This window comes from Daphnia carinata, chromosome 7 (genome assembly GCF_022539665.2).
Source record: "Daphnia carinata strain CSIRO-1 chromosome 7, CSIRO_AGI_Dcar_HiC_V3, whole genome shotgun sequence".
NCBI lineage: Eukaryota > Metazoa > Arthropoda > Branchiopoda > Diplostraca > Daphniidae > Daphnia > Daphnia carinata.
Window position 1 is genome coordinate 4,828,185 of NC_081337.1, and position 14,722 is coordinate 4,842,906.

Below are 14,722 nucleotides of genomic sequence, written 5' to 3' on the forward strand. Positions count from 1 at the left end.
TCGTGAATTTGAACTGCAACAAAGCAGCATCTAGTTCGAAGGGATTTACAAGATATCTGCTCGCTTAAGACAATCATTAGCTGAAGTATTAGCTTTAGGGACACGTTTAGGTAAGAATCGTAAGTTAAAGACAAATGAGGCTTAAGATTGTAATCTAACTGCTGGAATTTTTCATGCTTCACCTTCGTTTACTCTAACCTTTTTTTCTCCCTGTTGAAATTTAGTTTAAAATCTTGAAGTAGTTTATGTTGTGTTGGATTTGAGTCCAACTGTCTAGAGGGAAATTTTCTTTTCAAGTATGATCATTTCACCCTAGAGTAGTCCAACACTAATGTTTCAAAAACTTTGTCATGTGCCTCTCCCAAGCAGTGCATGTTGCCTTAAAGTAGAGTGTGTAATCTAAGCAATGTCTCTTAGTTTTACAGAGAACCAAGGAGAGTGGTAACTCTTTAATGGCTGATTTCTATTGACTGATTTCGCAGAACTGTCATACAGCTGATTGCTGCAGAACACAGGGAATGTGCAGAAGTGTTGTTATCCATCAGGGTTTAAAGTAAGACATTCATTTGCCTTTTTTGAGAATGACAATCTATATTTGTGTAACACTACAATAGTTTTATCTATTTCATTAAGCCCAATTTTCAATTCTCTATTTGTTCCAAAAAGTTTATTAGTAGTTAACCATGTCTCATTTCCTACTTCTTTGATAACGATTTTTATCCTAAACGCGAGTAACAACTTCCTCCTTCTACCTAGGGAAAGCGCTCGGTAAAACTAGAAATGGCTGAGGAGCCCTTATATGCAGGCAGATGCATGGCGGAAAGCTTCGTTTTCACAACTGCGCCGATTTTTATATCCAGAACGCCTATCAGGTCGAAAATGAGACAAGTGAGTTATATGAAACACATATTGATTAAATTCAAAACTAATCTAGAGAAGGCATACCTTGGATATTGAATCTTTTGTTGAAGATAATTGTATAAATTCCCCACATTGTGAGACAAGGGTGTGTACTTGGAAGAACGTTAATGTGCATAATTATCTCTGTTGATTTATAATCTTGCGTACTATTAACTGACAATGACTTGTTGAACGTAAAAATATTGGTTACTAACTATATTTAAGATTCTGTTGAACTCTGGTCCACAGGTCACTTCTAAAATTTTTTTCGAACATTTCCATTATTATCGTGGCTATCCAGTAATTGCTTTGTTAACTACCAATTATGTTTGGCTTCTGTTTTTTCTTTAGGCCATCTAAACTGATATTACGACCCATTCAAGTTTACAGCGTCCATCAAGATACCGTCGCTTCAGGTAGAAATGTAGACGTTCGCGCATCCGTTGACCTCACTTTAAACCTACAGCAAAAGTAAGGCAATAATTACTTAAATAATAAAGATAACAATCACCAGTAAAACTTTTGTAGTATAATTTCATTGCATTTTTTGCAGGTTTCCAGAGTGCTATGTTTACCTTTTCGAAGAGAATTCTCGGACACAGAAATGTTACATGACCAAACGAAGTACTCTTTCTTTTTCGTTCACGTCATTCTTTGTATTTTAGTCTAAATGTTTTCTATCTTTACAACCCACATTTAGATATGTCAAATTCCGCACACAGCTGTGAAATTCTACCAAACCAGTCGATGGTAAGAATAAAAGATGAGAAAAAGTAGCTTAGAGCAGTCTGGTCCAAAATTTGTTTCATGTCTGATGAATTCACCTTAGTACGGACGATGACGTAACGGCGCTGGATCCGGATGTGACATCAGTATTTCGATTAACATGGCGATATGACAGGTATTTACATAAATTTTTAAATAGTTATCGTCTCTTAAAAATTGACGTATCATTTTCTGCAGGAGCAGGTGGAAATGTTAAATTTCTATACGAAGCGGATCCCTGTTTTTTGCTTCAGGGGTTGTGATATAAACCAGCGGTACGCATCGCCCGGATTGGATCGAAATGGTAAGGTTAGTAACTTTATTCTGATTAGTCACATTATTACGCGGTTTCATTAGATAGTAGACCTGATAAGGGTACTGTTTGAATGTTAATTTTCAAAGGTTGCGTTCTTATCCTAAAAACCCTGTGTTTTCCGTCGTTGTGGGCCAGAAAACGTTAAATTTTGTGGCGTGTTGGGATCTTTATCTATTGTAAATAATCAAACCGCGTTCGAAGTTACTTTGAGGTTAGAGAATGCTATCGAGCACCTATGGACCAGCGTTATCTGATGGCCTAAATAAATGTATCCATTTGATGCAACCGCAGCGTTACACACGAAGTAAACGTTTCTTTGCGAGGCCAAATTATGTTTGGCCATTTTTTTTTTGCCACATCAATGAGTTAGGAAAATGAATTGGAAAAGAAAACATGTTACTTGCGAGTTACTACCATAACGGTTTTTCACATACGCACCAGTGTAATTGAAGTCAACTTTCTTCAGACCAAGTCAGAAATTCTATTTGATATTGAATTCCCAGTCTACAGTGTATTGGACTAACTTGTCAATCATGTTTATATAATAATTTCCATAGCAAACGATTGCGACTACAGCATTTCATTGGATGATGTTACGTTCCGTGGCCTTAGTTTCACAGCTGCAACAATCAATATAGTTTTTGTTGATTAATTTCTAGCAAGGTCTAGCTTGTCAAATAGTTTCATGATTCCATCCAAGTTATCTTTTTTGTTATTCCTGCGTAAGAGAACCTTCGCGTCGTTGGATTTAATCTCAATTCCTAGTTCAGGAAAACTTCGACCGCGTCGAATAGGTTTTCACTGGAATTATATTCGCACAGGAAATGGAGCGCATTCCATCCGTTTTTGTCCTTTGCATGGCTATCAATTCCAAGGTGGATCAACAGTTTGATGGCTTCAATTAAATTTGTGCTTGCATTTTCCTTGCAAAGAACATGGAGTGCGTTTGCTCCGTCGTCGCGCCTTGCGTTCACGTCGATTCCGAGCTGGATTAACTTTTCCATTCCATCAATTAAATTTGTGGATGAATTGTTTGCGCACAGTAAATGGAGTGCGTTTGTTCCGTTGTTGTCCTTTGCGTTTACGTCGATTCCGAGTTGGATTAACTTTTCGATTTCATCCATTAAATTTGAGGATGACTTGTTACTACACAGGGCATGGAGTGCGTTTGTTCCGTTGTTGCTCTTTGCGTTTACGTCGATTCCGAGTTGGATTAACTTTTCGATTCCATCCATTAAATTTGTGGATGAATTGTTACTACACAGTAAATGGAGTGCGTTTGTTCTGTTGTTGTCCTTTGCGTTCACGTCGATTCCGAGTTGGATTAACTTTTCGATTGCATCCATTAAATTTGTGGATGAATTGTTCCTACACAGGAAATGGAGTGCGTTTCCTCCCTTGTCATTCTTTGCGTTTACGTCGATTCCGAGTTGGATTAACTTTTCGATTTCATCCATTAAATTTGTGGATGAATTGTTACTACACAGGAAATGGAGTGCGTTTGTTCCGTTGTTGTCCTTTGCGTTTACGTCGATTCCGTGTTGGATTAACTTTTCGATTCCATCCATTAAATTTGTGGATGAATTGTTCCTACACAGGAAATGGAGTGCGTTTGCTCCGTTGTCGCGCCTTGCGTTCACGTCGATTCCGAGTTGGATTAACTTTTCGATTGCATTAGTTAAATTTGTGGATGAATTGTTTGCGCACAGGACATAAAGTGCGTTCAATCCTCTTTCATCCTTTGCGTTCACGTCGATTCCGAGTTGGATTAACTTTTCGATTCCATCAATTAAATTTGAGGATGAATTGTTACTACACAGGAAATGGAGTGCGGTTCCTCCCTTGTCATCCTTTGCGTTCACGTCGATTCCGAGTTGGATTAACTTTTCGATTTCATCCATTAAATTTGTGGATGAATTGTTACTACACAGTAAATGGAGTGCGTTTGTTCCGTTGTTGTCCTTTGCGTTTACGTCGATTCCGAGTTGGATTAACTTTTCCATTCCATCCATTAAATTTGTGGATGAATTGTTACTACACAGGAAATGGAGTGCGTTCAATCCGCTGTCACCCTTTGCGTTCACGTCGATTCCGAGTTGGATTAACTTTTCGATTCCATCCATTAAATTTGAGGATGACTTGTTACTACACAGGAGATGGAGTGCGTTTGTTCCGTTGTTGTCCTTTGCGTTTACGTCGATTCCGAGTTGGATTAGCTTTTCCATTCCATCCATTAAATTTGTGGATGAATTGTTACTACACAGGAAATGGAGTGCGTTCAATCCGCTGTCACCCTTTGCGTTTACGTCGATTCCGAGTTGGATTAGCTTTTCGATTCCATCCATTAAATTTGAGGATGAATTGTTACTACACAGGAAATGGAGTGCGTTTATTCCCTTGTCGGCCTCTGCGTTTACGTCGATTCCGAGTTGGATTAACTTTTCGATTCCATCCATTAAATTTGAGGATGAATTGTTACTACACAGTAAATGGAGTGCGTTTGTTCCCTTGTCATTCTTTGCGTTCACGTCGATTCCGAGTCGGATTAACTTTTCGATTCCATCCATTAAATTTGAGGATGAATTGTTAGTACACAGGAAATGGAGTGCGTTTGCTCCGTTGTCGCGCCTTGCGTTCACGTCGATTCCGAGTTGGATTAACTTTTCGATTCCATCAATTAAATTTGAGGATGAATTGTTACTACACAGTAAATGGAGTGCGTTTTCTCCATCGTCGCACTTTGCGTTTACGTCGATTCCGAGTTGGATTAACTTTTCGATTCCATCCATTAAATTTGAGGATGAATTGTTACTACACAGGAAATGGAGTGCATTTGTTCCCTTGTCATTCTTTGCGTTCACGTCGATTCCGAGTTGGATTAACTTTTCGATTCCATCCATTAAATTTGAGGATGAATTGTTAGTACACAGGAAATGGAGTGCGTTTGCTCCGTTGTCGCGCCTTGCGTTCACGTCGATTCCGAGTTGGATTAACTTTTCGATTCCATCCATTAAATTTGAGGATGAATTGTTACTACACAGTAAATGGAGTGCGTTTGTTCCCTTGTCATTCTTTGCGTTCACGTCGATTCCGAGTCGGATTAACTTTTCGATTCCATCCATTAAATTTGAGGATGAATTGTTAGTACACAGGAAATGGAGTGCGTTTGCTCCGTTGTCGCGCCTTGCGTTCACGTCGATTCCGAGTTGGATTAACTTTTCGATTCCATCCATTAAATTTGAGGATGAATTGTTACTACACAGTAAATGGAGTGCGTTTTCTCCATCGTCGCACTTTGCGTTTACGTCGATTCCGAGTTGGATTAACTTTTCGATTCCATCAATTAAATTTGAGGATGACTTGTTACTACACAGGAAATGGAGTGCGTTTGCTCCATCGTCGCGCCTTGCGTTCACGTCGATTCCGAGTTGGATTAACTTTTCGATTCCATCCATTAAATTTGAGGATGAATTGTTACTACACAGTAAATGGAGTGCGTTTTCTCCATCGTCGCACTTTGCGTTTACGTCGATTCCGAGTTGGATTAACTTTTCGATTCCATCCATTAAATTTGAGGATGAATTGTTAGTACACAGGAAATGGAGTGCGTTTGCTCCGTTGTCGCGCCTTGCGTTCACGTCGATTCCGAGTTGGATTAACTTTTCGATTCCATCCATTAAATTTGAGGATGAATTGTTACTACACAGTAAATGGAGTGCGTTTTCTCCATCGTCGCACTTTGCGTTTACGTCGATTCCGAGTTGGATTAACTTTTCGATTCCATCAATTAAATTTGAGGATGACTTGTTACTACACAGGAAATGGAGTGCATTTGTTCCCTTGTCATTCTTTGCGTTCACGTCGATTCCGAGTTGGATTAACTTTTCGATTCCATCCATTAAATTTGAGGATGAATTGTTAGTACACAGGAAATGGAGTGCGTTTGCTCCGTTGTCGCGCCTTGCGTTCACGTCGATTCCGAGTTGGATTAACTTTTCGATTCCATCCATTAAATTTGAGGATGAATTGTTACTACACAGTAAATGGAGTGCGTTTTCTCCATCGTCGCACTTTGCGTTTACGTCGATTCCGAGTTGGATTAACTTTTCGATTCCATCAATTAAATTTGAGGATGACTTGTTACTACACAGGAAATGGAGTGCGTTTGCTCCATCGTCGCGCCTTGCGTTCACGTCGATTCCGAGTTGGATTAACTTTTCGATTCCATCCATTAAATTTGAGGATGAATTGTTACTACACAGTAAATGGAGTGCGTTTTCTCCATCGTCGCACTTTGCGTTTACGTCGATTCCGAGTTGGATTAACTTTTCGATTCCATCCATTAAATTTGAGGATGAATTGTTACTACACAGGAAATGGAGTGCATTTGTTCCCTTGTCATTCTTTGCGTTCACGTCGATTCCGAGTTGGATTAACTTTTCGATTCCATCCATTAAATTTGAGGATGAATTGTTAGTACACAGGAAATGGAGTGCGTTTGCTCCGTTGTCGCGCCTTGCGTTCACGTCGATTCCGAGTTGGATTAACTTTTCGATTCCATCCATTAAATTTGAGGATGAATTGTTACTACACAGTAAATGGAGTGCGTTTTCTCCATCGTCGCACTTTGCGTTTACGTCGATTCCGAGTTGGATTAACTTTTCGATTCCATCAATTAAATTTGAGGATGACTTGTTACTACACAGTAAATGGAGTGCGTTTTCTCCATCGTCGCACTTTGCGTTTACGTCGATTCCGAGTTGGATTAACTTTTCGATTCCATCAATTAAATTTGAGGATGACTTGTTACTACACAGGAAATGGAGTGCGTTTGCTCCATCGTCGCGCTTTGCGTTCACGTCGATTCCGTGTTGGATTAACTTTTCGATTCCATCCATTAAATTTGAGGATGAATTGTTACTACACAGGAAATGGAGTGCATTTGTTCCCTTGTCATTCTTTGCGTTTACTTCGATTCCGAGTTGGATTAACTTTTCGATTCCATCCATTAAATTTGAGGATGAATTGTTAGTACACAGGAAATGGAGTGCGTTTGCTCCGTTGTCGCGCCTTGCGTTCACGTCGATTCCGAGTTGGATTAACTTTTCGATTCCATCAATTAAATTTGAGGATGAATTGTTAGTACACAGGAAATGGAGTGCGTTTGCTCCATCGTCGCGCCTTGCGTTCACGTCGATTCCGAGTTGGATTAGCTTTTCGATTGCGTCTATTAACTTTAAGCTTGAGTTGTTTGCACACAAAGCGTGGAGTACGTTAAAGCGGTTTTTATCTTCTGCGTTAACATCATTTCCCTTTTTGGTTAAAAACTCGATTGCATCAGTCAAATAAGGGCTTGAATTGTATGCGCACAAATAATGAAGTGCGTTTCTTCCTTTGTTGTCTCTTGTGTTCACATCTAGTCCTCCTTGAAGTAAACGTTCGATTGTGTTAATGAAATTAGTGTACGAAAGGTGTACGCGGAGGAAATCGAATGCGGTAAGCCCGCCGCTACCCTTAGCGTTCATCTCGTTTCCGAATTGAATTAACGTTTCCATTGCGCCAAATAAATTTAAGGGTGAATTGGTTTTGCCGAGGAAATGGAGTGCGGTTAATCCGCCGATGATTTTTGCGTTCTCGTTTACTCCGAGTTGGATTAACTTTTCCGTTTCGCCAAATAAATTTGACGATGAATTACCTTTGCACAGAAAATGGATCGCATTCCTTTCGTTTTTGTCCTTTGCGTGGATATCAATTCCAAGGTGGATCAAAAGTTCGATGTTTTCAATTAAATTTGTGCTTGAATTCTTCTCACACATGTAATGGAGTGCGTTTCGTCCGATGTCGTCAGCTGTATTTATATCAACTCCCTCTTTAAGTAAACGGTTGATTGTGTCAATTAAATTTGATGATGAATTGTAAGCACAGAGGAAATGGAGGGCGTTCGCTCCGAATTCACCGCACTTTGCTTTCACATCAATTCCGAGTTGGATTAACTTTTCGATTGGGTCTATTAAATTTGAACATGAATTGAATGCACACAAAGTGTGGAGTACGTTCATGCCGTTGTTGTCTTTTGCGTTTCCATCCATACCGCTTTGGATTAAGAATTCGATTGCATTAGTTAAATCAGGACTGGAATTGTATATGCACAAAACGTGTAATGCGCTCAGTCCTTCGTTGCTCTTTGCGTTTGTGTCGATTCCGCTTTTTATCAACAACTCAAGTTCCTTTATTAAGTTTGAGTTTGAGTTGTTTGCACACGCCCAATGTAGAGCATTCCATCCAAGCTATATAAAGAAAATAATTAGCGTTGAAGCCCGTTAAATTATTTTCTCGATTAATCCACGTTGATAGCTTTTCAAATGTGCACAAGATTTTTACTTTCGTTTGAATGGATTGAAGTTCAGTAGCGACATCTCGTGATGCGATCCTCTCAGTATGTTTAGTGGTCAACATTTTTGTTAATAAACTACGTGCCCAATGTAAATTATGAATCTCTACAATGAAAACATATCAAAGGATTTAACATTAGTGAATATATATTTGCGAAAGTGACCGTCCGTAAATAGAAACTTACTGTTCATATTAATCGGCTTATTCTGTTTGATGTTTGTCATAATTTCATCGTTTGAACCGTACAGATGGTCTCCATTCAAGAGAATGTAGCCGAAGACGAGGCCTTCTGCGAAAACATCACTATGAACTGTCCCACGTTTTCGATCCAGGGCCTTGCTAGCCAGAATTTCGTACAACTCAGGAGCAAACCAATGATAAGTTCCTCTGATTTCACTCATTGTGTATGTTCCTCGTTCATTCACGGGTCGGCACAATCCAAAATCACCCCACTTCACCGTTGCCTGTTCACCTTGGTCAGTCCTTTTCACAGAAATTAGAATGTTTGCCGGTTTTATATCTCGGTGAATTAAGTCCCGCGAATGGATATATTCAAGGCCTGAAGCTAAATGAAGGAACATTTCGATAGGGAGTGGTATAGGTCCTTTGTATTTCTTTTGATCGTCCGGTTTTAAGAACAGCTGATCCAATGATGCGTCGCAAAATTCCAAAACATAGTATCTGAAAGGTCAATAAATGTACAGATTCTGTTTCTCTTTCAAAATGACGTTTTAAAAAATCTTACTTGAAATTTTCATCGCTTTCGAAATGATGGAATTTGATAACATTCGGGTGGGCCAATTGTTGAAGAATTTTCAGCTCGTTGTCAACTGGGTGAACTGTTTCACCAATCAGCTCAACCCGTTTTACTGCTACTTTTTGGCCGTCAAATGTACCACTAAACACTGAACCGTATGCACCTTTTCCTATAAAATCCGTCTTGTCGTACTGCATTTTTCTGACGTTGTCATTTGGCGTTGTCATTTTAATGCGACAACATTTCAACTCACTGATTTCGTTGCACTTGAAAACTAGCAAAAGAGCGATGTAAGCAAGTAGCTAGGGGAGAATTTGATACTAGATAATCAAAATTGAAATCGCTGGTTATCGGTAAGATTATTTGGTGAGCATATCATAAGTTGAAAGCCCTTGGAAACTACTGCATCCGTCTATCTGATTACCTGCTTGACATATCCATGAAGTTACTTTAATGCCTTACGTTAAAATTTTGCCCGTTAATTTGCGTGCCAAAGAAAGCAAGTAACTCGTTTTCAGAAGGGCATAAACTCCGCCGTTTCAACTTTAATTTTTAACTGATACAAGTTTCTCCATGACAATATTCTTATCGCACATCGCGCTTTCACTGTGCACGCAGTGCCGTTCTGCGTCGGCTCATCCTATGGTATCCCTTTATCTTAAAGAGCAATGTCGTTCTATTGATATGCAATGTGTACGTTGTGGGACGTTGATACTGAATTGTTAACAACAGAAATAGAATTTTCAAATCATTTATACAGGTGGATTTCTAGTTCCCACATTTTTATGCCAATCGAATGAAATATTTTGGAAGAAGACCAGCCGTATAACAGCCTAACTGAAATTCCCTTTGTCTTCAGTAACACCCAAATTGCTGGCTTTGCACGTGGAATGTGGTATATTGAAAACAGAATTAAAGAAAAATGGATAACGGATGTAAACAAGTATCTACATATCTACAGTATTTACTTAATGCAAATTACGTCACGGCTACTGAATAACCTATTCAATTTTAGGGAATATGATTCTTTCGGATTTAACCGGAATAATCAACTTTCGGCTGACGGACGCACTTGATGGGAAACATTTGAAGATATCCATAACTGTACAACAATGAACTGTAATGGCGTCAAGATACAGGTCGACAAATTATGACATTTTCTTCTTCATAAACTTTTGTTGTTCCCGATTAGTTGTCAGATGAGTTCCATGGTACGCTGTACGTTAGCAGAGACCACCATTACTCCACCATACTCTTTTCTCATGTCCTTCACAGCGCGCGCGAAACCAACTACATTAAGGGAACATTCCATAGCATTGGCGATGGCAAAGATGATACCAATTGAACCGCCAATCTCAGGACCGAGTACTATAGACTTGTGTTGCAGGAAGGCAACGTCTAAGCTGTTGATTTCCAAAGGCAGTTTGAAAAATGACGTCTAATCTGGTAAAACTTACATTAAGTAAGTTCCAACTAAAAATTATGTTAATAACTCGAGTATGTAATAATAAAAGTGTCACTCAAGAATACTTGGAAGATCTTTGTAATATCTAGGACATACCGCCGCCAATTTCGCCGTTGGTTGAGGTGATGGGCATGGGCATGGCCGTCACCGCCTTAAGTATTCGTCCTTTTCTTTCCCGTCATTCGGCCTATCGTAGTCTTAATCATTACAACACACATTTAGAGGTCGGAATATTTTTCAAATTCCGCCGGCAACTGTGAGATTCTACCAAACCAGCAGATGGTAAGAGTAAAAGATACGACGAAGTAGCATTAGAGCTGTTTGATCCAGCGTTTGTAATGATTTTATTTGTAGTTTGGACGATGACGTAACGACTCTGGATTAGGAATCCGGATGTGCCACCAGTATTTCCAGTTCGGATTAACATGGCGCTATAATAGGTATTAAAATACACTTTCAATAGTCAGCGACTCTAAAAACTGACGTATTATTTCTTGCAGAAGCAGGTGGAAGCGTTTAATTTCTTTCCAAGCGGATCCCTGTTTTTTGCTGCAGGACTTGTGATGTAAATCAGCGGTACACTTCGACGCAATTTGGTCGAAATGAAAAGGTTAGTAACCATATTCTGCTTAGTCATATTATTATTCAGTTGTATCTGATAGTAGAGCTGTTTAGGGGACTGTTTGACAGTCATTTTTTTAAAGGTTGCTTTCTTTATCCTAAAACCCCTGTGTTTTACGTCGTTGTGCGCCTGAAAACGTAAAATTTTGTGGCGCGTTGAGTTTCCTTATCTATTTTGTAAATAACCAAACCGCGTTCGAAGTTAATTTTAAGGCTAGAGAATGCTATCAGGCAAGTCTAGATCAGCATTACCTGATGCCCCACGTAAATGATTAATGGGACCTATCGTATCTCTTGGATGCCGCCGGAACTTTGCACACGAAGCAAGCGTTGCTTTGCGAGGCCAAATTATCTTTGGCCTTTTATTTTTGCCACATCAATGAGTTACAAAAATGAATTCGAAAATTTAATACGTTGCCTGCGAATTTGCTACCATTGCAGTTTTATCACACCCACACACAGGCAGGTGTAACTGTAGTGAACTTTATTCAAACCAAGTCAGGAATGCTCATTTTGATATCCAATTTCCAGTCTAGAGTGTATTCGATTACCTTTTTTATGAAGTTCAGATAATAATGTCAATAGCAAACAATTGTGACGATACCCTTTCATTGGATGTTGTTACGTTTCTCTGGCCTTAGGTTCACAGCTCCGTCAGTCAAAATAGTTTTTGTTGATTAACCATTTCCAGGGTATGTCTTTTCAAATAGTGTTAGAATTTCCTCCAAGTTTCCTCTTTTGTAATTGTTGCGTAAGAGAACCTGCGCGTCATAACCGTTGGAATTAATCTCAATTCCTAGTTCAATTAAAATTTTGACCGCGTCGAATAGGTTTTCATTGGAATTGTATTCGCACAGAAAATGGAGCGCATTCCATCTGTTTTTGTCCGTTGCATGGATATCAATTCCAAGTTCGATCAACAGTTTGATGGCTTCAATTAAATGTGTGCTTGAATGTTTCGCACACAAGTAATGGAGAGCGTTTTGCCCGTCTTCGTTTGTTGCATTCACATCTATTCCTTTTTGAACTAAACGCTCGATTGCGCCGACTAAATTTGAAGATGAATTGTTTGCACATAGTGTATGGAGCACGTTATGCCCCTCTTCGTCTTTTGCGTTGACATGGATTCCCAAACTTATTATGTAATCGATTAGAGCAACCAAGTTTGGATTTACATTATTAATGCACAATGCCTGAAGTATGTTGTGCTTCTCTTCGCCTTTAACATCCGTGACGTGGTTCATTAAGTAGCGAATTACTGTGGCTAAATTTGGGTTTGGGTTATTTGCGCACGTAACATGTAGAATGTTCCATCCGTTATTGATCTTTGCATCCTTGTCAATATTGTGTTCGATTAAGCATAGGATAGCGTCAGTACACTTTGGGCTTAAATTGTATGCGCATAAAGTATGGAGTGCGTTAAAGCCATCTTTGTCTATTGCGTTGCCATCCATTCCGTTTTGGATTAAGAATTTAATAGCATCAGTTAAATATGGGCTTGAATTGTGCGCGCACAAAACGTGTAATGCGCTCAGTCCTTTGTTGCTCTTTGCATTTGTGTCGATTCCGAGTTTTATCAACAACTTGATGGTTTCAACCAAATTTGGGCTGCAATTGTTTGCACACAGAGTGTGGAGTGCGTTCCATCCGTTCCTTCTCTTTGAATTGATATCGATTTCTTGTTCAATGAAAAAGGTAATCGCATCAATTAAGTTCTGATTTGAATTGTTTGCACACAGAAAATGGAGCACGTTAAATCTATCCTTGTCCTTGGCGTTCACGTCAATTCCAAGTTCGATTAAAACCTGGATTGCGGCAACTAAATTTGAGCTTGAATTTTTTGCACACAAGGCGTGGAGAGCGTTTAATCCGCTGTTGCTCTTTTCGTTGACGTTGATTCCGAGTTGTATTAATTTTTTGATTGCGTCTATTAACATTGAGCTTGAATTGTTTGCACACAAAGTATGTAGTACGTTCCATCCGTCTTTGCTCCTTGCATTAACGTCGATTCCATCTTGGATCAAAAGTTCGATTGCGTCAGTTGGGTTTGAACTTGATTGTGTTGCACACAAGGTGTGAAACATGCTTAATCCGTCATCGGTCTTTGCATTTTTGTCGACTCCGACTTCAATTAAAAATCTAATCACGTCTAATAAATTTTCGTTGGAATTAAATCGACATAGTAAATGGATCGCATTCCATCCGTCCTTTTCCTTTGCGTTCGCATCGATGCCGAGTTTGATTAACAATTTGATTGCATCAATTAAATGCGGGCTTGAATTGTGTGCACACAAAACGTGGAGTGCGTTCCATTTGTTGTTGCTCGTTGCGTTCACGTCGATTCCTGTTTGAATTAACAACTCGATTTCTTCCATTAAGTTTGAGTTTGAATTGTTTGCACAGACCCAATGTAGAGCATTCCACCCTTTTTCGTTCGTTGATGTTACATTGATACCGCGCTGAACAAAAGAATTTATCGTTTCCCGAAAGTTTAACTTTGGATTCTTCTCCGCATATACCTGAATCATTTTTTTTTCTTCATCGGCTAGCTAAATAAAAAGAAAATTAGTGTGTTAAAGCGCGCTTAGTAATATTTACGATTAATGCACGTTGATAGCTTTTTAAATTTGCACAAGATTTTTACATTCGTTTCAATGGATTGAAGTTCAGTAACGACATCTCCTGATGCGATCCTCTCAGTATGTTTAGTGGTCAACATTTGCGTTAACAAACTCCGTGCCCAATGCAAATTATGAATCTCTATAATGAAACACATTAAAGGGTTTAACGTTAGTGAGTATGTGTGTGTGCGAAATTGGCCGTCCGTAATTAGAAACTTACTCTTCATATTAATCGGTTTATTCTGTTTGATATTCGTCTTAACTTCATCATCTGAACCGTAGAGATGTATTCCATTCAAGAGAATGTAACCAAAGACGAGGCCTTCTGCGAAGACATCGCTATTAATTGTACCTCGTTGGCCGTCACCCTTGCTTTCCAATAATTCGTACAATTCAGGAGCTAACCAAGATAGAGTTCCCTTGATTCCACTCATTGTGAATGTTCCTCGTTCATTCACGGGTCGGCACAACCCAAAATCACCCCACTTCATCGTTGCCTGTTGACCTTGCTCAGTTATTTTGACAGAAATTAGAATGTTTGCAGGTTTAATATCTCGATGAGTAAAATCCCGCAAATGGATATATTCAACGCCTGAAGCTAAATGAAGGAACATTTCGATAGGGAGTGGTATAGGTCCTTTATATTTCCTGGGATCGTCCGATTTTACGAAAAGCTGATCCAGTGATGCGTCGCAAAATTCCAAAGCAAAATATCTGAAAGATAAATAACTGTGCAGTTTCTGTTTCTCATTCATAATGACATTTTGAAGTAATCTTACTTGAAGGTATCATCGCTTTCGAAATGAAGGAGTTTGACAACGTTCGCATGGTCTAACTGCTGGAGAGCTTTAAGCTCGTTGTCAAGAAAGTTGTCTGGTTCACCA

General features: G+C 39.2%; 1 protein-coding gene and 1 long non-coding RNA gene across 2 annotated transcripts; one reads left to right on the forward strand and one right to left on the reverse strand.

Annotated features, from left to right (window-relative positions):
- Window positions 1-794: 794 nt before the first annotated feature.
- On the forward strand, window positions 795-1,957 carry LOC132088165 (uncharacterized). Its single transcript, XR_009421448.1, has 6 exons — window positions 795-888; window positions 1,252-1,371; window positions 1,454-1,524; window positions 1,601-1,650; window positions 1,730-1,801; window positions 1,864-1,957. It is a non-coding gene; the product is annotated as an uncharacterized LOC132088165 (long non-coding RNA).
- A 124-nt stretch (window positions 1,958-2,081) lies between these two features.
- Window positions 2,082-9,358, reverse strand: LOC130693954 (putative ankyrin repeat protein RF_0381). The gene is made up of 5 exons (XM_059496327.1): window positions 9,120-9,358; window positions 8,559-9,055; window positions 8,363-8,478; window positions 6,129-8,208; window positions 2,082-2,152 (listed from the first exon to the last, which is right to left on the reverse strand). Exons 1-5 carry the CDS (start codon window positions 9,356-9,358, stop codon window positions 2,082-2,084), a joined length of 3,003 nt encoding a protein of 1,000 aa, XP_059352310.1.
- Window positions 9,359-14,722: the final 5,364 nt, after the last annotated feature.

Coding starts and splice junctions, on each gene's coding strand:
- LOC130693954 (XM_059496327.1), bottom strand. CDS start 9,358: ATGACAACGCCAAATGACAACGTCAGAAAAATGCAGTACGACAAGACG. Junction 8,479..8,558: donor TAAGCCGATTAATATGAACA/GTAAGTTTCTAT, acceptor TTTTCATTGTAG/AGATTCATAATTTACATTGG. Junction 2,153..6,128: donor AAACGCACTCCATTTCCTGT/GTAGTAACAAGT, acceptor TATTTACAATAG/ATAAAGATCCCAACACGCCA.